This window comes from Cylas formicarius, unplaced genomic scaffold (genome assembly GCF_029955315.1).
Source record: "Cylas formicarius isolate icCylForm1 unplaced genomic scaffold, icCylForm1.1 PGA_scaffold_3__17_contigs__length_32017465, whole genome shotgun sequence".
Classification (NCBI taxonomy): domain Eukaryota; kingdom Metazoa; phylum Arthropoda; class Insecta; order Coleoptera; family Brentidae; genus Cylas; species Cylas formicarius.
Genome location: NW_026844326.1, coordinates 29672339 through 29699286, shown reverse-complemented (window position 1 = coordinate 29699286; position 26948 = coordinate 29672339). Strand labels below are relative to the sequence as shown.

The window sequence follows — 26948 nt, the reverse complement described above, 5'->3', positions numbered from 1 at the left end:
ATTCATTATACGAAAACTGTCTTTCATGTTCCCCAAAAAACACGAAATGACTTTCCGAACAACCCAATAATTTCTTGATGGGGGTTTTCATCGGCCCAAATGTGGTTATTGTGGACATTTCTGGAAAAGTTAGCTTCATTTGTAAATAGTATTTCTTGGTCACAAAAAAAAGATAATGCGCAATTTGGTCCAAACACCATTGACGGAAATCAACACGGGGTGCAAATGAAAATCATGCATCGAGTATTGACACTTTGACTGTTAGGTGTATGACGATACCCCGTACATTGGCAATATCTTTTTCGTGGTGTATCTCTAGTGTGCACCAATCATATCCTTTATAATTGTAGTTTGGGAGTCTTGGCCCGTACAAATTCACTGTCATATTGAGTTTTGGCCTGAGGGTAACATTTTGGGTCAGTACTATGGGTTAATAGCGAAAATGAAAAAAAGCCAAGATGCAAAGTAGTTTTATGCAATTTATTACATAAAAACACTTATAATCAACAAAACATTAGAAAAACATTGTTATTATTATTCAAAAATCTAAAAATCCTTACAAAAAGATTATATACATAAGATCAAAAGAGAGTAATTATAAATAAAATAAAACAACTGGTCAACATTTTTAGTGATTTTTGTTAAAACAAATCTTACAAAAATGAGGGCACACTTCGCATTGATCACAAACAGTGATAACCTGAGAAGCCATTTTTTTACCCCATCGACTATTTTTCCTTTTTTGCCATACAACTGGTAGCAGCTAGAACATCTAGCTCTTTTTATCTGTTCATGGGTAATCAAGTGATGCGTGATATTTGCCTTAGTTCTCCTACTTGCAGTTTGGTCATCAGGTACTTCTAGTAGCAACAAAACCACAGTCTGTTTAAAGGTTGTTTGTTGTTATTTACTGAATGCAAACTTTTGTTCCGGTACATAGGTGCTTTTGAAGCGAGACCAGAAAACGGGGTAATATCGTTTTGTTTCTCAATTGTTTGGATTGCGTTGGTTTCATCGAACATAATTTGTATTACGTCTTTGGTCAAAAAAAGTGAAAAATAATGTATTGGCTCAGCAAGCGCCGATACTCCTGCAATCGTTGGATCCATACCAGGATCAGTCCAAACAATATTTTGGAAAGCATCGCTGATATTGACCGTAGCCCTCGGTACAGCAGTAAGGGGAACTAGCGATGGCGTCGCTCTTGGCGGAGTAGCAGCCACTGGAGAAGATGGAGTGGGAGGTACACGACGCCGACGGGGTGGAGGTGTAGATGTTTGGCTCTCGTTTTCGCTGCTGATTTCACCATCATCTAAGCTGTAGTTGGGATCATCCCCGGAGTCAACGTCTTCATCACTCATGTCCACGTCATCATCTTCTTCAAGAGCCGCAGCTAACTCAGCATCCGTTAGATATTTTTTGGCCATTGTTTTTATGCACTTTCAAATAATAGTTTTTATCTAACACTTGCACAAAATTACTAACGATTTTCACACCTGCAATAGAGTGAAAACCCCTAGCGATACCCCTAAAAAAAAAATGGAAAAATATACTATAGAAGTTCATAAAAGTGCACAAAAGTCGCTAACATAAATGTATATTCGAAATCGCACACTTGGCAATAAAATCTAAAAATCAGCGTGTCAGTCAAAGTGTTAAGACGTCTCAAGAATGTCCGTTGGATGTTTATTAGAACATACTAATAATATCCAGTTATACTAGTTGAGGCGTCGTTAGTATATCCGACAGTGAGGATATAGGATCTTAGCAGTGGAACTTACTTATTAGTTTATCTCCAACAGCCTATAAAAAATACTGGAAAGGTAATGTCCAGTAGTCAAATTCGTTGTACTACTACAAAAATTCTAAAATTTCTAAACTCCAAAAGAATAACTAATATTACTTACTTAAATAAAAAATTAGTTTAGTTTTGTATGCCTAAATTTAACTGCTCAAAAAACATGATGAGAAAGTGGACTTTAATTTTGTTTTCAAAAATTAAGCAGTAAGATTCGAAAAGAAGTCTAGAATCAAAAAAGATATGTAATCTAAAACGTATATATAAAAAAAAACGTATATAAAAGTCAGTTTTATCTTAAAAAAAGTATCAACTAAGCAATCGTCATAATATATATTTTAATTAATTGTATTTCTTATACTTTATTTATATTACATTTACTGCCTATTTATTTTTAAAAAAGGTAATATCTACTTACCAAATTTGGCTAATTTTAATTTTGAAAATTTCTCCTTTTTCTTCGTGCCCAACCAATTAAATTTCATTACAAGTTCATTTGAAATCAGCAGGGTCAGAGTTTGTTTTACTAATTCATAACTGCCGCCGCCGCCTGATCTTGCTATCTCAGCAAAATAATAAAAAAGAAGGCACGACGGTAGACTACACAAAAATGGTTCGTTCAGCTTAGACTTTATCAAATCTTATGTTATCCCTGGGATGTATTTTCACAGTATATATGTTAACGTATATCCTAAGAATTTTCCGGAAATTTTCGCTTTATTGATGGCGGCCAGAGAGGTGCTTCGGCTCAACTACGGAAGCAGGAGAGTCTTCTTCTGCTCGGATAGTAGGGCTGCACTCATGGCGCTGAAGTCAGTGCGTACGCGCTCCTTGTTGATAAAGGAGTGCAAAGGGGTACTGAGGAGGGTGGCTGAGGAGAGAAAGGTCACGTTGGTCTGGGTCCCGGGTCACACCGGTGTCCGGGGCAATGAGGCAGCGGACGCCTTAGCCAGGGAGGGCTCCTCGCATAGGCATACAGGGCCAGAGCCCCGCTTGGGGATCGCCCCGTGTGTGAGGCGGGGAGCTCTCGAAGCCTGGGCGAGAGACCGGGCCGCGGGGGGCTGGAGAGTTGCTCCGGGAATGAGGCAGGCGAGGCTTATGATGGATGGGCCCGCCCTTCCTCGCACCAGGGAGCTGCGTAGACTGACTAGGAGGGAGTGTAGAGCACTAACAGGGGCCTACACAGGACATTGCAGGCTTAGGAGGCATCTCTGCTTGCTAGGCATTGGAGACGACCCGGAGTGTAGGTGGTGCATGGAAGGGGAGGAGACCCCGTATCATCTGCTCACCGAGTGCCCTGCCTTGACATGGGCAAGATTGGGGAGTCTTCGGAACGGCCCTGATCGATCCGGACTCAGTGCACGGTATTGGGCTAAAGGAGTTGCTGACCTTCTACAGGAGGGGCGGCATTCTGGACGCCCTCTAGAGCGGCCTGGGGGCACAACGGGCCCATCTGGTGGCCTAAGTGCTTGGACGCCCGCGAGGGCGCCCCCCTTTAATACCAATACCAATACCAATACCAATATCCTAAGAATATCCTCCACTTGTCCCGGGACATGCGACTTAAATGGGACATTGGCCGGATATGCTGGGGATATTGTGTGCTATCTGTGCGTCGCGAATCCCGTGTCGTTAAATAACCGCGACAATTAAATAAAACGCGGAGATACGATTACACCAATAAAAACATCACGACTTTGAAAAATGTTTTCGGAAGCCAAGGCGCGCCGGAGTAGTTAAAGCCCGGTATATTTTATTATCTGAAAATATTAAATTACAGGTCGTAAATCAGCCGTTTAATGGGTTTTCGATTGTTTTCGTTTAACGGTTTTCGCGCGCACGCCGGAACTCGACGCGTCTTCTTCGACGAAAACCAGTAGCGAAAAATTCAAATTAGATCTCTCTCGTTCGTTTATCGCGCCGCCATCGTGGTCGTCCATTAAAATTCCACGCGTTCTAGCAAAAAAATTCGTCGCCGATCTATTAAATGAGTATTTTTATCTTTTGCCAGTATTTCGTCTCTTTAGTCTACTTAGATGATACAGTCCATCTCACTCTTCAACGTGACGGCTTCTGCCCGCAAATATATATATATATATATATATATATATATATATATATATATATATATATATATATATATATATATATATATATATATATATATATATATATATATATATATATATATATATATATATATATATATATATATATATATATATATATATATATATATATATATATATATATATATATATATATATATATATATATATATATATATATATATATATATATATATATATATATATATATATATATATATATATATATATATATATATATATATATATATATATATTTTTCACGTATTGATTCACGGATGGAAAAATGTGATGACACTATATTCCGGGATATCATCCGTTCGCTTGTTGAACTCCGACTGGAATCCTGCAGACATTTCGCCACACACTGTGTGTTCGAAGTGTTTTCGGAGCGCGAGCATTGAAGATGCCAAGTGAGATTTTGGCGAAACGTCCGCAGGATTCCAGTCGGCGTTCAACAAGCGAACGCTTTTCAATCTCTATGTGGAGAGAGCTTTTGCTGAGATAATATCAGAAAGATCCATATGTATTATAGTTAATGGTATCCCAATTAATAATATACGCTACGCTCACGACACGATAATAATAGCATTTAATGCCGACGACCTGCAAATCGTACTGAACACTGTCAATGAGGCAAGCCAGAAGGGGTGCCTAAAGATTAACACCAACAAGACGAAGTTCATGGTTATATCTAGAGACGTCTTATCAAGCCTATATTTTCAACTCAATGGAGAGCAAATCGAGTTGAGAATTTGAAATTAAATGTTGAATAGAACAACGAGGACGTGCTCAGGATGGCTGGATAGCTAGGCCAAGAACTCTTCGAACATATTAAAAAACGAAAGATCTCTTACCTGGGGCAGTGCGATTTGACTTTCAACGCCGAATACTACAGGGAAAGATTGAAGGTGGAAGGCGAGGCAACCGAAGGAAAAAGTTGTCTTGGCTCAGAAATACTTGCCAGTGGACGGGTATAAGCGACTTTCAGTCGCTCCAGGAAGCTGCAGTAAATAGCCTCATATGATAGGAAAAACGGAGGACCCCTAAGCAGGAAATCTGCACGGCACCTAAAGAAGAAGTACCTACAAGCCAGAGTTGTATTCAAGATGTTAGCCTACAAGAACTGTGCCGTGCGGACTGTTGTATCTTAAGAGTAGGGAAATTTTATTTGATTTAACCGTTATATTAATTCACATTGGTGTGTTTTTAATAAATCTTCGTAAAAAAGTCCCTACTTGATGTAGCTCGATTTCAAGTTGAATTTAATATAGTTACTCCAAAATATTTTCTTAGGAAAACAATACCCAATCTTATGTAGATAATTGATTTATAAAGGATGTTTTCCCAGTTTGCTATTGGTTGGTGAAATCGGAGTATGCTGTCAGTTTTATGAAACAGTCTTTTCTTAGCCGTCGAAGTTATTTCTAATCCGTCTTGTCTTTGTAACTAGTAATTACTAATGTACCAACAACATAGAACTGATACGGGGAGCAGGTGAAACCCAGTTTATAGGCAATAGAATTAATTAGGAGCGAAGTAGAAAAAATATCTGCTTCTAGTAGGAAAAAATGTGTAGAACAATATTTTAACGTAAGGGTGGGTTTTTCACAGGGATCTCACCGATGAAACCCTACCCAAATTCGCCAGCTTTCAGCATTTGTATGCACGAAGCACCGAAGTATGATTCTAAATACGGGATTATGTCGTAAAAACGGTATATGGTTTGGTGAACTCTAAAGTGACGCTTCCCGCAGCTAGATCGCTATAAAATTACGTATTTTACGGAAGGGAGGGGTGGTGTTTTTGGTAACGGTCAAAAGCACATCAACAACAAACTTTTTGCAAAATGCTACTTTTTTTTTGCTACTACTTTTTTGCAGCAAATAGGAAATCTTTCTTAAAAAAACTGTTAAATAACAATTTATTTGAAGATTGTCCAGTCAGTTGATCCCCTACTTTAGTAAAATACGGCCCGCGACCGCCCTGTATGGTGGGGCGGTACCGCTGGATCAATCTCTCGAAAACCTTCAGTTTTTGTGCGAAGAAGTGCCGGGTAACTTTTCCGGGAACGACTATAGAGGTGCAAAGCCAACTTAATGGTTTCTCGCTTAGCAATCGCGGTCGGGATTATTACAAGGGATGTCGTAAAAATTCGCTTTCAATTAGTTGATTGTCATCGCCGTTATTTGCTCGGGCGATGGATGAGGCGTGGCATTGTCTTTGGTAGGGCCATCGCTGCTAGTACGTGGAAATTAGACTGGTAAGTTGTGGGAACTAACAGCAAATTTGGTCTGTATACGTTGGAGTTCGGATTTCTAGTGGTAACAGTAATAATAATAACAATTATAAAAAAAAAAACATTATACAATATTAATATTTTTCAAAACAAAGCTGAAAAGGGGCGCAGTCTAGTTTTAAATAACTACTCCACTGAACCGGTAAAGAACTATTTACATAATTAATAAATTGCGCACTATTTATTGAAATAAAAAATGGATGAAGAACAAATAAAATATGAAAAATACCTGCAAAATCGGAAGACCATAACTCTACTACACACTACAGAAAATGCAATTGAAGATTTTGAAGAATTTGATAACTCAATATAATCCCTGGCTAATAACATAATTAATAACAAATTATTAGGAAAACCGTATTTGTAACAAAGGATTTTTGTACCTCTTTTAATTGAATATAAATTTAAGTTACTGAATTCCTGTGACAAAGAATTATAAACACGAATTGCGTTGAATGTGAAAGATCTACGAAACAAGGCATTCTGATGGTGTGGTATCGTTAGTCTGTACCTGTATCTTACATACATAGAATGGATAGTACTCCTAGGAGTAAGCCGCTCTCTCAGCAAAGTGTGTGAAAAGGTTATGGATAATTTTCATAACAAATATGTTGAAATCAAGAGCTCTTTGTTCCATTTTATGCCAATTAAGTTGACGATATGCAGCAGATACATTAAAAATATATCTGTTACTATATAAGATTTTTAGTGAGAAACATGCCTTTTGAAAGACATTTTTTAAATATTCACCAAATCTTAGATCACAATGTAGTTTAATATTATCTAACATTATATTAATATTTTGTTTAAGTAGCTTAACTTTATTTTTATTTCCAAATATCACTAAATGCGATTTTGATGGGTTTAGCTTTAAATGATGGGCATGAGAAAGTTCACTAATCGTGTATTGATCTTGATTTGATATTGAACTTTGCAAAAATTGAGAGATTTTAAAATGTTAAAATTTCCTTCGAATATCTGCTATCACAATATATTTTCTGATATCGATTTGAAAAATACGATTTAGTCAGCGCACGTGAATTAGAGGAAAAACCATAGAAATTCAGTTTGGAAATCAATAGGTCATGGTTCACCGCATCGAATGCCTTCGAAAAATCCAAGAGTATTAAGGCATTAGTAGTTTTTTGTCAGTCGCTCGGACAATATCATCAATGACACTTGTAAGAACATTCGCAGTACTCGACTTTCGTTTAAAACCGTACTGACTTTCTGGTACTATTCTATTATCCATTATATAGGTCCAATATATTGGTATGCTGAGTCGAACTTGCTGACGTTTCGCCAATCATCCTGTTGGCTTCTTCAGAGCTTGACTGAAACTGGCTGGCATTTTACTCTGTACCTGCTTTTATATTGTTTCAGAGGGGCGGAGCTAAATAAGAGGCCTAAACTCTCGGATGACTGACTGGTGACAGTTAGAGACCTAAGTGTTGGTTAAGACTGTTAGGTTGTTTATACATTTCTATAGACTCTCGAATTTTTCGTTGGTACAAGAATTGATTACATGCAAGAATTTTAGTTTTATGAAATAAAATTTTATGTCAGGTTTCGTGATTGTGTTCGGCAACTGCTGACGAGTTTATTCGCCTTAAGTCTTAAGGCTCTTTCATATTCTTTGAGCCTAGGTCGATTCTTTGCTGCATATGCATGGAATACTTTAAACTCCTGGCACCTCAAATGGAATTTTGTCTTCGTGCGGATCGAAGATGTTGAGAGATTTTTGGACTAGTGGTAAATCTGGCTGTGATGTTATATTTCTAAAGAACTTTTGATATGTGGTCAGTGATGTTTCCATCCAAGGAATGACAACTGTATTTTGTGTTTTTTAATTCTGGGTTCAGTGACTAGGGCTGAGATAGTCTTAGGGCTGACCCAATGGACATTCATAAGATAAGGCCCAATTGGCAAGATATAAAAATCCATGTTACTTGAGAATTTAAATGGAACAACCCATATTTTATATTGGCACGTAAATTTACCATATAAACGTGCTACATTATGGTGTATCTATTTTCACTGGCAGGCGAAAAACCAAACTATTTAATATATTTTATATTTAATGTATTTCATATATTGCTTACCCCTGGAATTTCTCAAAGTTCAACGGAAAGGCGATTACATAATTTGGAGAAAATACATACAAAACGTTTTTTATGTTCCATGTCAATTGAAATCTATTTCCGACCTACAAAATGGTGGCTTTCTTTATGATGGGGAACTGTGTAGAAAACTTTACGAAACAACGTGACAACGGACGGACTGGGATAAGTATAAATTTCTTAGAAATTTTACTTTGAGTGTGCAGAAAATAATCTTTGCAAACTATGGTCAGTTGTCAAAAATTTTAACTTGTGTTGTCTATGAGTGAAATTTTTTTTGTAGCTCTTGATATACTATTTTTGCTACATTATCGTGTCTTTTCGTGTACTCGTTGGGCGCCAGTGTTTTGCATCGACCAATTATTGACTCCGTTTCATCCCCACGCATACGGCATTTGTCGGATTCTATTCTTAATTTCATTATTTACTTTTGGAAGTTCCGACTCGCTATTACCTGATCTTGGATGGCATATACAAATCCTCCCGTCTCGGGAAACAGTCGTCCTTCTTTCAACCAGGCCACCGAAGCTTTCTCGTCGATATGATTTTGCCCGAGCAACGCAGGATATCGACCATGCAGTTCTTTCCCTAGCCAAGGACGACGTAATTCTGCATGTCAATTCCTTCAAGGATGTGTCTCTCGTACCCCTCAAAACCCCGACGATTAGGGCCACAAAATGAAGTGTGCATTCGGCATATAGCCTGCGCAACTCGCCAATAAGCTCGCTTTTCTTTTTCGTTGATTTCGATGTTGGTTTCTGTTGAAGCAGAGAACTCTATGACAAACATCTAGTAACTTCGCTTATCCAACAGAACTATATCCGGCCTATTAGTCTGGAGTCGGATAGTAGTGGGGAAAGCATACTACTACTGATTTAGTATCACCTGGAACGTATAGAAGCATTAGTGTTTCATCGATACCGTAGGACGGCAGGTCCTGCAGCTAATGTCAGCGACGTTGGATAACTGTCTACGGTAAGCAAGGGTGTTAATTACTCCATCCAGTCAGCCAATCAGAAATCCCTCAGACTTGAAGCCAGCAGATCTTAAGAACCCGAAACCTAGACAGGTCCGGAGACTAACGTGGTCTTCTTCGAGCTTTTGCTATTCCGCTGTCTTAATCTGGGATTTCAGGACTTCCGGGTCAAGCTTAGTAAGTGAGTGCTGGTTATCTGTATCTAATGTGATCGGTCTGCCGCTTGACCTGCTGCTCTAAAGAGGAATGCTCAGACATTGGCAGCTTCATGATCCCTCGCGAGTCTCAGAAGTGGCGATTTTGCAGGCAACTCGCGAGACAAGCCTGTCGTGCAGACACTCCGCTTCCTCCCTGATCTCGTGGAAGGTATATTCGAGAGGCGGATAAGCGGAGATGAATGCTACGGTGTCTTGTAACTTATTGGTATTATTAATTTCAAAAAAGTTTGAAATAATTTTTTGAATTAAGTGAGTTTAAACTTAATTTACCGTGTCAGTTATGTAGATTTGTGTTGCATTAAAAAAAAAAGTAAGTCATATCTGGCTTAATTAATTTTTTCGCAAAACTATGTGTTTTCGTCCGTTTTTCCGCATGCCGTGGGGCACCGCGCGTCTGTCCCCGCCCCACCTCCCGCCGGTCAGAGTAGATTCGCTTGACCATCGTTAGAACAAATCCCGGAGAAGGTGTTTCAGATGGTGGCGGGAGAGTAGCACCGCCGGGAGTAGCGGACCCGGCGAGAAAGAGAGAGAAAGAGCCGGAGCTGTATGCGCCATGCATCGGCAGGTTTTACTCGCGACGTTTCTTCGGCTCGCGCGACAAGAACGTTTCGGAACCCAAGAACGGCCAGCGTCCCGACGTCATGCGAAGAACGCGTGCGTGACGCGCATAAGTGACGACGCGGCGCGTGTTGTGATGACGTTTTGTGTGCGGCGGCGACGGTCGACTTACTGGCGCGCTTCGAGGGACCTCCGAGGTAAATGACGTCACGTTAGAGTCGCAAAAGTCCAACCTGTTGCGCGGATAATGGGAAATGTTACCCTTACGTCACCCTGTCAGTTAATGGTTATCGGTTATTTTTGAAGATTGCCGCAAATTTGTCAGAATGTCAAACTTCATAAAATGTAACGACAATTCGTTCCAAGAATTGATTTCGATTTTTTTTTCTTATAAAAATAGAAAATAGAAATGAATGACGAATAATATTTCAAAAAAGAAGTCGATTTTCTTTTCTTCGCGTGATATTGTTGAGTTGCTTGATACTTTTGACTTTGAACAGATCGTCCTAAATCTCACAAAGGTAAAGCCGCCTAAATTGACGTAATCATTTTGTCTAATATTGGCCTTTTTAACTGGAGACAACTAATATACTATACACTTAATTTAACAATAACACCGGGACTAATTAATATTGCTGAAATTTTGGCGATTTTTGATATCTACACTCCTATTTGCACTGAACGGGTAAGCTTGGGAAGCTTATAAAGAAATTAGGAACTTATTTTCTATTGCGATACGAAAAGTATAAAAAGCCTATTCTGACTCTACCAATCCCACGGAGTGTGAAGAACTTTCAATCATTTAAATGTTTACAAAAGATAAGATACCGCCTCACCTTAGAAATACAAACTTAATTAACAACCATTTTATGGTCTCTCTGAGACTAATTTCTCATCCTCCAAATAAATAATTTCGAATTGGCATTGGTAGGTAGTAGTTTAAAGTCCAATGCTTCTGGAAATGACGGACCGGACCGTGCTGGCTAACAATCGTGCCCTTGTGAACACACCATGTTAATTCATGCATCGAGAAAGGAGAATTTCCTGCTTTACGGAATAGTTTTGCCTTTAATTAAAATTAGTGCTCCAAAGAATGTATGCGATCAGAGATCCATTAGCTTCCAAGAGTGTTTGACAAGTTAATTTACAGATATCAGTCTGCGTTTCATAAGGTTTTCAGCACCTCAACAGCTCTGTTAAAAGTTTTCGTAATTCGTAGTTACTTAGAAAGGAGATCACAGATAGTAGAGATTGATAATGGGAGGTTCTCTTCTGGGACTTTTGTTCTTTGTTGTCTTGACTTGATAATATCGAGCAGTGTAATGGCACCGAATTTTATGCAAGTGTATTGACTCCAGGAAAAGTATGTAGAATAGTTATTTACAGGAGCGAACTCCTATCATCGTCAGTTCAAGTCAAATGTTTTAAAATGTCTTGGCTGAAGCCGGTCTTCATTAAGGAATGCACAACTCCTTGTCCATGTAGTGAGACAATATCTGCCTTAAAAGAGCGTCATTCTGTGCAAAAACAAACCTTGCAAACCGATGACTAACGCAGACCAAAGAATATAAGAATATAATTCTATTTCAAGGTGTTATTTTGACAGAGAAGGCAATATACGTTACTAAAATAGTTGGAAACATGTAAATCAAAATTATCCTCCTTAATTTTCTTACAGGGTGTATGACAAATAAAAACATTTTGATTTATTTCTGTAAAATAAATAATAATCAAATAATAAAATAAAAAAATAAATCCACAAACTGATAAAGATAAAAATATTACAGGAACCCACACTCGCACAAATCCAACATCTTAAATTATTGTAAATTAACAAAGGTGCTTATTATTTTAGCTTATAAGTACTTGTTAACCAAAGAATTTCCAACGATGCGGGTTGCATATCGGTGTGGTGCGAGCAAATCGCACCTGCCGTTGCTCCTATTGTTATCGGAATGTTTGAAATTTTTCAACAATCCGCGTTATGTTCTAATTGCTGTTCTGCATCCTTCCGTGCGATGTCGTAGCCGCTACGTATCGACATCGATATTCTGTTGCTCTGCAGACTGCGTCTGCCACATAATTAAGAGGCAAGCTCTAAACCAAACACTAGGTGTGTGTGAAATTAATGTTGTCACCTTCAAAGTAATCGCCCCAGATGTAACACACTTGTTCCAATGTTTTTTTTTTCAAGCCTCTTTCCTTTCATTGGATTCTTGTGTTTTGGGAACAAGTAAAAGTCACATGGGGTCATATGCGGTGAATATTATGGCTAAGGCATGGCTGTGGTTTTGTTTTTGGTCAACAGCAAGCTAAATCTTGACATTTGATAGAACTTGACGAGAGTTTTTGTCGATTCGATACCCATAATTCGTCACAAGTTAGGACGTTTTAGTGATTGTGAGTGAATAGTGATTAGACGATTTTTCAACACCATTTATTTGACTTCTTCAACGTTTTCGTCGGTTATTGATGTGCTGGGGCGTCCAGAGCGAGGTTCTTAATCACTTATAAACATTTTTTCCCTCAAAGTAGATGTACCATATGACGTTGTCATATATTTTTTACTAAAAAATATATGCAAATTCTTTGGTCCAATCTGTTTTATTTTGCAATATAAAAATTTTTGTTCTAGGCAAAGTGCCATCTATTGACAGATTTCTGAAACACGTTTATGTTGTAACTTAGACTTTTACTAAATCATGTGTCCAATACCAGCTTATTAGTTATTAGTTATAAAACTTAATTTTAATAAGCTATAAGTTTAAGTCCAAGTTTCCGAACATCCTGTATAGCCACTTTAGTTATTTAAGAGTTAACTTCGGAGTTTAAGATTTGCACATCTGACACTTGTTCCTTTTTGTTAGCTTCTAGCACCCCAAATATACCACATAGAAGTCTGAAATAGGTTCTTTTCGATTCTCTATCTTTAACACGATGATTTTCGTTTTGTCCAATTTTTCGTTAGTACAGCGGAAAGTTCATTTTTTTTGCCCGTGCGGCCGCCTCTGCCGATGACAGAACGACACATCACTTTCTTCTTTTTCTTCTTCTTCTTTCTTCTTCATATTAGGCGAGTCGCCTGTTCCTTCGTCGCCTCTGATAGTTAGACTGCCGAGTTGTACCAATATTATGATCTCATTTCTCCCTCTGTCCAACAGTGTTTTTCCAGCTGTTCTGGGAAGTAGTCTCATTTCTCAAAGAAACTTTCACTGGCTACTGCAATACTTTGCGATCCATAGATGATAACTTTAAATCTGTTATTAAGGCTTCTTCTCTGTCAGACTCCGTGAAAAAATCTTTCACCCCTCGTGACTGTAAAATTCCTCGTCTCTACGCTCTCCCAAAGATTGACAAATCAGGATTACCCCTTCGAACTTTGTCAGCACTATTGGTTCCCCAACATATTCTCTAGCAAAAACCTCTTACAGGGAAAACTGACAGTTTCGCATTTAATTCCTTTCACTTCATTGAACAATTAAAAAGCTCTACATTAGATACACAAGATATTCTAGTTAGTTTCGACGTAGAATCCCTCTTTACCGAAGTTTCTATTCCTGAAACCCTCGACATCATTTCAGATATATTAAAGTCCGAGAATCTGGAACCAAACCGGTCAAATTTTTGAACAAAAGTCGGGAAGTGGATTCCCCACTATCACCAGTAATCGCGAATATATTTATGGAAGCCTTTGAGAAGAAAGCTCTCGACACCTTTCATCTAAAACCAAAGTTGTGGAAACGCTACGTCGATGATAGTTTCGTTATTTGGCCTCATGGTCAAGAAACCATAGTAAATTTTCTTAGACATTTAAACTCTATACACCCTAACATACGTTTTACCATTGAGTTGGAAACTAATAATAGCCTTCCATTCTTAGATATTCTTATCAATAGAAAATCAGACCTAACTTTGGGTCATTGGGTTTACAGAAAACCTACGCACACAGACCGATACCTTAAAGCATGGCCACCATCCGGCCCAAAAATCATCAGTTACCAACTCTCTTGTTTACAGAGCCGTAAAGCTATCTGTGGTCCTTCCCTACATTCAAAACATCACTGACCACATATCAAAAGTTCTAAAGAAGTATAACGTCAAAACCAGATTTACCACTTGTCCAAAAATCTCTCAACATCTTCGGTCCGTCAAAGACAAAATTCCATGAAACCGAACATAAAATTTTATTGTTATTATTATTATTATTATATAATGATAATAATAAAATTTTATGTCCGGTTTCATGAGTGTGTTCAGCAACAGCTGATGAGTTTATTTGTCCTAGTCTCAAGGCTCTTTCGTGTTCTGTGAGTCTAGTTGATCTTTTTCGTCCGGTCTCTCCAATGTATTCATTGCCGCATATGCATGGAATGCTTCCTCAGGACAGCTAAGAACATGAGAAAAAATTCCATCAGAAACGAGGAATATAAAGTCATAAATGACCTGGTAAACTTACACAATTTGCCAAAGATATCAACCTCTAACATACTCCAAAGCAGAGACCGACAAAAGCGACGAAAACGTGGCAGTCATGCTTAGGTTAACAATTTAAATATACCATCGAAAATTAAAAACTACAAATCCCGTTCGTGGATGAACATCAATATCATGAAATGGATTTAAAAGCGATCAAAAAGACGTCGGGATTGTATTACACACAACGGCACGAACAATAACAACTTAAAACAGTCTGATTTAAAAAACAAACAAATTATGGCTGCGTTTTAAAATAGGAAAATCACAGTTTAACTAACAAGCAACCATTGGTCAGGATGACGGCTGTCCGAGGTACGGAAGCAGAGAATCATAGGCTTTACATAACATAGAATATATTATGAAGGAAAGAATCGACTATAGAGAAAATACGGTAGAACTTAGAGCATAGTTTACAAAACGTAGTTGTTAGAATAAGAATGAGAATAAAAAAAATAATGAACCATCCCGAAATTATCAGGGGTGATGGATTTGTTTGTATATTTTGGATGCAGTAAATAATTGTAAATACTACTAAGATCGTCCACATCTTTCCTATGATTGACACAATTGTCACAAAGATTGATGTAACACATCTCCAGGAATTTCCTTATAAAGACGAGAGAGACGGGCCGGCTAACCCCCATCTTCTAATTACCAAATCTGATAAAGGCAATGTCACTGTAGCTATGTCAAAAACTTTCCATATTAAAATAAATAAAGATCGAACCACATCTGTAGAAAACAATTGCCATAAAATTATTATAAGATTAAAACAACTTAAATTTATTGATGATGTTGTCGCAAAAAGGCTTACTATCTATAACGGGGTCTGTCCAAATATTACAAGGTACACAAACAGGATTGTCCTCTTCGTCCTACTGTGTCGTGTGTGGGATTAGTGACATTTTAAGTGTTTCCTTCAGAACGTTCAACGAATTTTGAATCGAGGGCCTCCCCACGGCCCGACTTAAAACGTCAAAGTAATAAATGCGCTATATTTTTTGTCGTATTATAACTATTTAGTACTTTGTACTGCAATCTACCTGATAGTTGGGCTTCATGCCTGTTAGGTAGACTTCTTTAAATAAATAAACGAATCGCGCAATTTCTGCTGCGTCCCCAGCGCGCCAGACACAAAGACCCAGGCTCGAATAACCCGCGCCCATTCAACCGTTTAGGACAATCCGACCATCGCCCATTAAAATCTATACTTTAAAGTAATTAAATGGTAAACCTGCGGTGCAGGTCCGATCGGCCTTAAAACGTGGAAAGTCTCCGATAATAATTCCAGATACCGTCTTCTACTGTAAAATCGGTAAATACGTGTTCTCTCTCGCTCTCTTTCTCTCTGGGCAATTTCACGATACGCTAAAGATATTAGAAATTGATCGAAGGAAAAACGAAAATGCAATACAGTAAATGGAATGGAAAAATAGATGTTGAGGATGAAGAGATTAAATTTTTTTTTATGACTCCCGACAATCTCAAAAAAAGCTGTAACGGGTTCAATTTGTCATTGGCTACTTCGACTTATGTTTCTCACATGTAGGTTAATAATGCTCGGAGACTACCTATTAAATGTTTTATTCTCACAATTACACACCGTCTTAATCCTGGTATTGCTACTTCATTCTGTTCGAACACACTGTAACTGTTTAATTGCTTGGTGTGGTTTGCCTGTCCTAAAATAAATGTAAATAAGCGTAAGTCCTTGCATTTTTGCTGCAATTTAAGATGTTACTGCGGAATGCGGTTGGATTGCACGAGACGATCGTCCTGTATTCCTTCTTATTTCCGAACTAACGCCAATTTCTATTCTTGTCCCTTGCATTCATTTATTTACACTTGTTGCTTTTTGGAGAGGTTATATTTCAATCCTCTGTCAACGCGAATGCACTCGGCCATTAGCACAGTTAAGCACTCGACCTTTGGCCCACGTTCGTCTTCAATTTCCTAAGACGTTACTGTGTAATCTCATTCATGTGTGTGTAATAATTGATTATTATTGGTAATAGCGGGTAGTAGTTAGGTAATATTTAGTCTCCTTGCATTGATTAACTTCTGTCATTATTGGCCCATTGACCCTAGTCGTGTCGGAACCGAACATCGTATTGCCAGCACCATCGGTCTCTTTTTTTTTGGAACTTTGTGGTTTTTTTCGGTACAACAGCGAAGGAGTGAACACTACCTGAGTATTGTTGTGCAAATCTTTAGGCATCGGCCCTAATTTTTATTGTTTTCTGTTATTTGGTGAGTCCATTTAACGCATCCAGTTATATATCAGTTTTTGTGGCTGGTAGTTTCCTCCTCTTGGCCCTCTAACCTCAACCATGGGGGACTCTTCGGGGGGCGAGGGCCCCCCGACGGTTAGTGCAGCACAAGAAAATGACAGTTTATCCAATGATTCTCAAAATCGTCCGTTGAACGCCATTATTTGTAACATTTTGCCACCGGATTGCAAAAAAACTGCTGAAGATATTTCCAGGCTCCAGTATTTTGATGTGCCCTCAGGTGAAGAGTTGTCAAAGTTATCGGCAGAGATCCAGATTATCAAGAATCAGTTCGAGCAAGACGCTGAAATCCTGCGGGAAGTTGCCAAAATCTCCGCAAACATAAGAAGGACAGTAAATCGGAAAACAAAATATGAAATCACCGACCAGGGGCCTTTTATGGTGATTCTGGAGGGGATTACAAGTAAGGTGGGGACTCTTCATCCTATGAACTTTGGGAAGTTACTTCAAGCGCAGAAAGTTCAAGGTATATTGAAAATTTCTAGAAAAGGAGCCAATAAAATCGGTTTGGAGTTTAACACCTCTGAGTCTGCAAATAAATTTTTATCTAATGAAACATATTCGACAGCTGGTGGGTATAATAAGTATATACCTCAAAGACTAGTCACTTGCCGAGGGTTGGTGAGGGACATTGGTGACTTAATTGATGAGGATGATTTTTACTCTGAGGCAGAAGCCAAGGTTAACATCGGAAGATCGCTAAAGCGCGTTAAGATTGTTAATGTTCGCAGACTAACTAAAAGGGTCAAATGCCCAGGTGTTCTGCCTGGCACTTTTGGTTTCAAGACAGTTCCATCTAATGATTATATAATAACATTTGACGGTAAAACTCTCCCAGAATCAATCAGTATCTATAAAAATGAGTGTTCAATCGAAAAATATGTTAGTCCTGTTGTCTTATGTATGAATTGTTGCAGGTTTGGTCATTGGAAAAACCAATGTAAAAGCAAGGGTAGATGTAGTTTCTGCGCTGGAGATCATCCAGTATTTCATTGTGAACTGAAAGAACAGTTTTATAAGAAGAAACCATGCCCGACAGACCACTTAAATCATGAAGGTAAATGCAGCCTGGGTAATTGCGAAATATCTCCAAAGCCAACTTGCATCCATTGTAAAGGCTCTCATCAGGCCACTGATAGATCATGTCCGGAAATGGACAGACAGAAGAAAATCAATGAGGCTATGGCATGGTACAACTTATCCTTTTTTGAAGCGGCCAAACTCTTTCCAAGAGGCCCCAAATCAAGTGAGTTTAATCGCTCTATTAAAAATTTCCCTCCTATTCATAACACGGTTGCCCCCGTTTCTCAGCCTTCCCCTAGATCTGCTTCTAAAACTTATTCTGTCATAGCAAAAAAGCGTAAGTCCCCCCAAATAGAATCAGGGTATGATAGGGACGCCCACAGGGATTGTCTCGTGCCGCCGTTGACTAGGCAGAAGTTGAATCACACTAGCAAAAGTCAATCTTCTCCCTCATATTTAAATGATTTATCGTCAGAGTCCGAGATGGACACTGCTTCTCCAGGGGTTTCCTCCTCTGGTGAATTTTGGTATCGGTTTGAAAATTTAAAGAAAAAAGTCTTGTCCAATATACCTAGTAAAAGTGCTTACCATGAAATTGAGAGTCTTTTTGACTCCCTGCCTCCTCCCGGAGGATGCAGGTTTTAATTTATTAATGTTCCCAGATCGACAGTCAAATCTTTCTGTTAAAATTAGTAATTTCTCAATTATTCACTGGAACACTTGCGGTATTAGAAGTAATCGTGATAGTATTATTAGACTTATTCGTGACTTTGGTCCGGATATAGTCATGATTAATGAATCTTTTTTACTCCCACATATCAAGTTTTCCTTGTCTGGTTTCTCCTCTGTCAGGGACGATCGTATGGATGGGTATGGAGGGATTATTGTTTTTTTACGCTCTAACATCGGGTATAATGTTTTAGATGTGTCAGATATCCCCAGGTCAGATAGATGTCAGGTTATAGTGTTGGAGATGGACAGCCTTTTTCTAGTTTCGATGTATAATCCTCCTGACCTTCCTATGTCTCGTTTGTTCTTAGATACTTTGGTTGATAGACTTAGGTCAAAACCCGTTTTTTTTGCTGGTGATGTAAATTCTCATAATGAAGAGTGGGGCTCTACAATTAAAAGCTATGTCGGTCTGGCTAACGGCTCTTTACTATCAGACTTTATTAACGATAACAACTTCTTTATTTTTAATGACGGGTCTGCCACCCGATTTACAGGGAATGAATCCCGTTCTGTCCCCGATTTGGTATTTGGTTCACACGAATTGGCTCATGTTGTTGATTTCCGGGTGTTATTCGACAGAGGGTTTAGCGATCATTTTCCGATATTGTGTCATATTCGGTGTAAACCGGACAGTTCACATCATCCTGCTCAAGCGTATCTCCTGAAGCACAATGTTTCTAAGGCAGAGTGGGACAAATTCTCTGAATTGATTAGTATTGGTTTAAGCAACCCCCTTATTTCGTCATACGACCAGTTCTATAAGGTAGTCATGGACGCGGCTGATGCTTCCATACCCCTTCATAAGAGCGGGCGTAAATGTGGACTTCCTTGGTGGGATCACGAGTGCTCGTTAATGATCGCTAAAAAGAGAGAGGCTTTTAGAAATTATAAAATTTCCCCTACTCTAGAGAATTATGTTAATGTAAAAAGAACTCGGGCCAGTTGTAGAAAATTTCTTAGGGAAAAGAAAAGGGCGGGATTTAAAAAATTTTGCCAGAGTTTATCTCCCAATGAGAGTGCTAGGTATGTATGGAAATGTGTGAAAAAATTTTCAAAGGCTATTAACCGGGCTAATTGTCACCTACCACTTAACTTTTCAGTACCGGCGGAATTGTTGGACTCCTTAGTGGGTCATGCCGATGGTGTCGTTGAGGAGACAAGTTTAGAGGGGGATAACAACACTGCAGTTTCTCCCTTGTTCACTCTTGATGAGTTTATCGCTGTAGTTAGAAGTCGTAAAAACACATGCCCCGGCTTGGATAGAGTTTCTTTTGAGTTAATAAAGCATATACCAATAGAGGGAGCCGTGTTCTTAGTGAATTTTTACAACAAATTATTGAGAAATGAGTGCAGTATACCTGATAGTTGGAAGACGCAGCTGGTTGTTCCAATATTAAAGCCGTTTAGGGATCCTATTCTTCTTAGTTCTTATAGGCCAATTAATTTGTCATCTACATTCGGTAAAGTGCTGGAGTCAATATTAAAGTGCCGAGTAGAGTGGTTTCTTGAACATCACAGATTGCTATCAGAATCTCAAACCGGCTTTAGGCGCGGTAAGTCCGTTATGGATAATGTTTCCATCATAACAAGTCATATTTTGTGTGCTCAGAGCAAAAGTGTTCCTACTGTTATGGTTGCATTGGATATTGTGGGTGCGTATGATAATGTTAACATCCCCACGCTAATAAAAGAGATGGATAAGCAGGGTATACCTAGGGATGCTATAGGGATAATCAATCGACTTCTCCTCAATAGGAACCTATTTGTTAAGGATGCTGTTGGGCACCTTTTGGTCGGACCTAGATCAACCAGTAAGGGGGTCCCTCAGGGATCTCCCTTAGCGCCTCTTTTATTCAATATATACGTAAATTCAATTAAGTTAGTAATTCCTCATAGGGTTTCTATTTTCCAGTATGCGGATGATATTGTTCTTCTATGTAGCGATGTCAATGTCCTCTTTGCTATAGACTTGATGAATAAAGCCTTGGTGGCAGTGACTGATTGGATGCATAGGTTTAACTTGCAGCTTAGTCCGCAAAAGTCGTCTGCTATTTTATTCTCTAGATCTGCTTTGGTTGGACTTCCCGACTTGGTAATTAATAGTGTATATATTCCCTGGAAAAATGAAATTAGGTACCTGGGAGTTACATTTGATGCTAAGCTTACGTGGGTTCCACAGGTTGGCAGAATGATTCACAAGGCAGCTAGTGGAATTAATATTATGAGATTTCTATCCAGGACATGGTGGGGAGCCCACCCGTCTACTCTTCTGATATTTTATAAAGCTTTTGTGCGTTCCCATCTTGACTATGGTTCTATGGTACTGGGGTGCTGTGGGAAAAAAACCCTGTCTGGTCTGGATAGGATTCAATATCAGGCTTTAAGAGTGACATTGGGTATGATGAAATCAACTCCAATTAATATTTTATTGGGAGAGGCTTGTGAAACAAGTTTGGAGGTGAGGAGGATTATGTTGGCTTCTAAGTTTTTGGTCAAGTCCCTTAGAATCAGAAATAATCCTAGTTTCTTAGCTACCCAACGATTATATATTGCCTATCAAGAAAATCATAACTTTTTTAGAAGGAAGGCGAATTTACCCTTAGTTGAGGCATTTGACTACACCGCCACATATCATAATATTATCGATAGTGGAGACGTTCTAGCGTGTTTTAATAAGGAGCTGGCCCCTCAGCTTACGCCTATTAATTTTGTTGATTCCAAAATTGAGAAAGGGGTGGGTCTAAATGAAACTGAGTTTCGGGAACTTTGTTCTAAAATGTGGACCGGGGAAGAGTCATTTATATTTACCGATGCCTCTAAGGGACCAGATGATAGAGTTGGCTTTGGAGTATTTATTCCGTCTCTCAATGTTAGGGTCGGGCATGGGTTGAATAGCGCGTTTTGTATTTGCTCTGCAGAAATGGTAGCTATTAGCTACGCCCTAGATCTTATATTAGATTATAATATTAAACGGGCAGTAATTGTCTCCGATTCCAAAAGTGCCCTGCAGAGCTTCGGATGCAGTGCGGTTGAAGCTTCCAACAGCTACATTCTACTAGATATTAAAGCAAAGATTGATATTTTGAAGCGCAGACTTGGGCGGAAAATATCGTTATGCTGGATTCCAAGCCATTCGGGGATAAGACATAATGAAACGGTGGATAGAATAGCCTCAGAAGCTAGACTTTTAGACCCGCTGAATTTAAGGCCCCCTTTTAGTGAATTTATCCCGATAATTAGAGCAAAGATGTGGCACATCTGGGCCATCAAGTGGAGAGAGTGGGGCCGTTCAAAGGGCAGACTTTATAGTGCAGTTTATAAGACACCTCCAACAGTTCCATGGTTCCACAAACTGCAGCTGTCTAGAAAGGAGATTACAACAGTGTGCAGAATGAGGAGTAATCATTGTAGTTCCCCAGCACATCTTTACAAGATAAACGTCAAAATATCTAACCTGTGTGCTTGTGGAGGGGTGGGAGATATTGAACATATTTTGTTTGATTGTGCTCTGCATCGGAATAACTCCCAAATTTTGTATGAGTCCCTCATTGATGCCAGCTTACCTGCTCCTATTAGTGCCTTTTCTGCACTTTTTCACCTTGGATGTATGGATTCTGTTGCACGACTTGTGGTTAGATTCCTTGATGCATGTGGTATCTGCTTATAACCGCTTTTGGATTTGCTAGCTCATGGTCTATGGGTTGGTTTTAATCATCATGTATATTAGTTAGAATTTCAAAAGAAGAACTCCTTCGCTGGAGAAGATCCGAAAACTTTCGACATTTAGAACTTCTGAGATTAGTCTCCTTCGCTGGAGAAGATCCGAAAATCCTCGACATTTGGAACTTTAAAGTTTAGTCTCCTTCGCTGGAGAAGATCTGACAATCCTCGACATTTGGAACTTCAAAAATCAGCCTTCTTCGCCAAAGAAGATACGAAAATCCTCGACATTTAGAACTTCAAAATTCTGTCTCCGTCCTGGAGAAGATCCGAGAATCCTCGACGGAAGTCGGCAATGGGCGAATGATCCTGGTAGTCGTGCCCAACAGTTATCTGTGAAACGCATCATTGAATTGAATTGAAATTGGAACTTTGTGAAACTTCATCGGTCTTTCTTTTTTTTGGCTCTACGATTTCCGCCGGTGCAAATAGTTGCAAGATTTCAATCCGAATAAGTTTGTGGCATCTCGTAGTTTTCGGGGATTAAACCGGATTGAAATTGTATAGAAGTTGCGGATCGTCGTCTTGTTGGTAGTATTTTGCTTGGACGTCCCCAACATTACAGCTTAGGCTGGATTAAAGCTAACCAACCTAGCACCTGGCACTCTTCACCACCACCCACGATCATCAGGCGGTTTTTCTTTGGTTTTGATTTTGGTTTTGGATTTGGTTTTCCTTTTGGAACCAGTTTTTGATTGTTGGACTGGTTTTGGCTTCCCATTTGGTACTGGCTTCCCCAGTTCCGGTGCAATTGGATTTGGTGCCTCCTTACATCGTGGACGGCACGTGTTATGAATTGTGCAACCCAAGAATTCTTCAAGTCTTCAAGTTAGCTCGGTTCAGGACGTTGCAGTGCATATCTCCTCGTCCAAGAGTGATAAGCATTCGTGCCTATCCCACTGACTGGTGAACCCGTAGGCAGCATACAGGACAGCCATCTTAGAGCTTGCCCGACTCGTTCGTTGCTGGTAACTGGAGGATCACAGATAAGCCTCTATTTACGTTTCGGTTAATTTTATTCCTATTAAATAAAAATTTCAATTTTTAATAATTTAAAGAGCGCAATTAGGGTAAAGATAAAGTACACAATTATAGAAACATTTTGTTTGTAAGGGTTATTTGTAAACGATCGATCGTAACCAAGCTTCCTGTGCTTAGTGTGTACTTGAGCCAATGTATGGAGATTTAAACTGACGTGCCGGTTTATTTATTAATTATTTATTTAGTTTTTGGTTATTTGGGTTCGAACTTTGTTAACTTTGTGAGTTTGTTCGGTGGCTAGTGAGCAAGGACACTAGTCACTGACACCAACTTATAGTATAGGTTGGGGTTTTGTCCTAGCTGGCGCCCCGGTTTCCAACCTTTTATTTATTTACTTTCTTTTTTTATACCCCGCCCATATTTTGAGAAACTGAGCTGCTTGGGCCCTATACTTACTGCTTCCCATCGGTAGCAAAGTGAGCAAAGTATAGAAGGATTGCTTGGGTCTCCCCTCCACCTTCAGTGGAAAAGAGACGTGGCAAAGCGGATGTGAATGTTTCTCACCAATCGCTTTTTGGAATGAAATAAACTTCCTACTTTTTCTGATGGCCTCTAGATGCGATCCATCAATCACACCCAGTTGACCCCACCAAATCCAAAGTTGCGGATGAGATCCGTGTTTTTTTTTTTCGACACTGGTGTTGACGAATCACCAGGGTTTACCCAAACCAATCTTCGTTTAGGATTGTCGTAGTAAATCTTCTTCCAATGTGAAAGTCGTTTTCTTTTTCCCGCCAAAGTAGTAAATCACAATTCCAAAATTTGTTTTTCAATATCCCTTAGCTTTAATTCGTATGAGACCTAAGGTCCTTCCTTATGAATCGAAAATTCGATTACATCGATTTTCGAAAGTATTTGCTCGTATAAAATTTTTTTATCTCGGTGACGGTAAGTCCTACGGGATCGCCGTTGGTACAGAAAAAAAAAATTTTTTTTGGCTGTTGCTTCGTTCTCGGTTCTCGGTTCTCGTCTTTTGGTTTTTCCTGAATAACTTTCGAACCGTTGGACTTACAAAATTGAAAATTGCCTCCTTTTTAACCCTCCACGAGGCACATAAGCTTGTAAGAAACGGCCCTGATCCGACGCCGGTATCCATCTTTTTTTCGCGATTTTCGACTGTTCTTTGGACCTTGCTATGAAACACGATAAGTGTCCGAAATTTGAAGCAATCGATTTCATATTTGGCACATATATGCAGCTTCGCCCCGTGACCGAACCTGTGTAAAATGGCGGGGCTGGGGGGTCGGGAAGTATTCTAAAAAAATAAAAAATCATTTTTCAAAAACTGTTTACGAGACCAAAAAAATTCTTGAACCAGAAGAAGCAGAAGAAACGGCTCTATAAACTTTTATTCGTGACAATTTTGCAAGAATATACAGGGTGCGCCGCAAATTCGAAAAAACTAAAAATGGGTCCCCCTATTATTGAAAATTGGCAATAAATTGAAATTTGTGTTTTAGATGTCAGTTTCTTTTACATGACGATATAGCCCATATAGACAGCTTAAACTTTTGTTTTTACGGATCTTAAGTATTGTACAGGGTGTTCGCGATATTCCGTGCAATATTAAAAAAGATAATAAGTACTCCAAATTTGCAGCTACCGACTTCAGACTTGGGAGAGAAGTAGAAATCTGGACCCGCATTTAGACTTTAAATTGGGAGCAATAAAACAACGTGAAGAAGACCCCGAAAATTGTTCTATAAGAGAGTAAATTATTAACCATAAATCAAAATTCGTACAAACAATAGCTAATCCGTTCAAACAGTGTTATAAGCCATATCAACGGCTACAACTCTTGTATTTACGTTTTTCGTCTATCACATACGCTGTTCGAGATATTTGAAAAAATCCAAATGAAAATCTCCATTTCTCGCCCTGAATCTAGACGCGATGACGTCATTTATAAGATTGTTCGGAAAGTCATTTCGTTTTTTCCCGTCAGAGGACTTAATTACGTTTTTTCGAAATCAACTTCACACTTAAGCCGCATAACCATTATATGTTTTGGGGGCTGATATTGCAAGGCTTGTGTGTGAAAAAGTTCTATTAATTCTACGCAGTAGTTTTTGGTTGGTGCCCTTTTAAATATGGAGAGCAATAAGCAGCATTTTCGTCATATTTTACTTTTTGACTTCAGAAAAGGTAAAAATGCTGTCCAAGCGAGAAAAAAATTGACGGATGTGTATGGAGAAGGCGTGTTAACAGTACGCCAGTGCCAGAACTGGTTTGCAAAATTTCGATCCGGCAATTTTGATGTCGAAGATGCACCAGGGTCTGGAAGGCCGGTCGAAGCTGACAAAGATGCGATAAAGGCATTAGTTGATGCAAATCGCCGAATAACCACACGAGAGATCGGTGAGAGATTAAATTTGTCGAATTCGACTGTTTATGGCCATTTGAAAGGCATGGGCTTAACCTCGAAGCTCGATGTGTGGGTGCCCCATGTCCTTACGGAGCGAAATTTGTGTCGTCGCGTTGACGTATGTGATTCGCTCCTCAAACGTCAAGAAAATGATCCATTTTTGAAGCGGATTATTACTGCAGAAAAGATGAACCGGCTCAAAGCGTGTCAAAAGCCAACATTCACCAAAAAAAAGTGATGCTCTCCGTTTGGGGGGATGTCAAAGGAATCGTTTTTTTTGAGCTTTTGCCGGACAATACAACGATTAATTCAGAAGTCTATTGTCATCAACTGGACAAATTGAATGATTCACTTAAAGAGAAGAGGCCCGAATTAATCAACAGGAAGGGTGTAGTGTTCCACCAGGATAATGCGAGACCTCACACAAGTTTGGTCACTCGCCAAAAACTTTTACAGCTTGAATGGGACGTACTGCAACATCCACCATATTCTCCAGATCTGGCGCCTTCCGACTACTATTTGTTCCGGTCCCTGCAAAATTTTTTGGATGGCAAAACCTTTACCTCAAATGAAAATGTCAAAAACCACCTGAACCAGTTTTTTGCCAGCAAGGACCAAAACTTTTATGAGAGGGGAATTATGTTACTGCCAGAAAGATGGCAAAAGGTGTTGGACCAGAACGGCCAATATATAATTTAATAAAATATTTATTCATTATACGAAAACTGTCTTTCATGTTCCCCAAAAAAAACGAAATGACTTTCCGAACAACCCAATACAATTACCACGTACTGCATGGTTTCAGAAAACAAGTAGTTTTTTGAAAACCATTTACTCCATTGGAAAAATTCGGATACCAGTAAACTAATGAGATCCAGAGCTATATCCTCTGTTTCGAAAATTGTTGGAATTATATACAGGGTATGTCGATTGTGGGCAAAAAATTCTAATAGATCCTAGAAATTTCCGCTTTTGTGGGTGAAAAACTTTTAAAGATGTGATAATTTGATATAACCGGTATCGTAAACTGTGTTGAGATAAAGTTTGAGGTTTCGTCTATAATACAGGGGACGCAAGATATTTGAAAAAATATAATTTTAAATTGCAATTTACCGAAGTATGCTGTAAATTTGAAGTTCGATGAGATGAGAAGGACACTTTATACGGGGTGTATTCACAATTAAATTACATCGATTTTGCGAAAGTTCGATAGTGGTCCGCAA

The 26948-nt window shown here is 38.9% G+C and overlaps 1 protein-coding gene across 1 annotated transcript; it reads left to right on the top strand.

The window, feature by feature from the left end:
* The first annotated feature begins 16712 nt into the window (after positions 1 to 16712).
* LOC132700107 (uncharacterized) lies at positions 16713 to 18512 on the top strand. The gene is made up of 3 exons (XM_060667227.1): positions 16713 to 17901; positions 17962 to 18090; positions 18196 to 18512. The coding sequence occupies exons 1-3, from the start codon at positions 16884 to 16886 to the stop codon at positions 18510 to 18512; spliced, it is 1464 nt and encodes a 487-aa protein (XP_060523210.1). The 5' UTR covers positions 16713 to 16883.
* The last annotated feature ends 8436 nt before the right edge of the window (positions 18513 to 26948 follow it).

What these genes read in the sequence shown, in the direction of transcription:
- LOC132700107 (XM_060667227.1), top strand. Translation starts at nt 16,884, where the DNA reads ATGGGGGACTCTTCGGGGGGCGAGGGCCCCCCGACGGTTAGTGCAGCA. An exon ending in AGACCACTTAAATCATGAAG is followed by an intron (nt 17,902 to 17,961) that starts GTAAATGCAGCC and finishes TCCATTGTAAAG; the next exon opens with GCTCTCATCAGGCCACTGAT. An exon ending in TCCAAGAGGCCCCAAATCAA is followed by an intron (nt 18,091 to 18,195) that starts GTGAGTTTAATC and finishes ATTCTGTCATAG; the next exon opens with CAAAAAAGCGTAAGTCCCCC.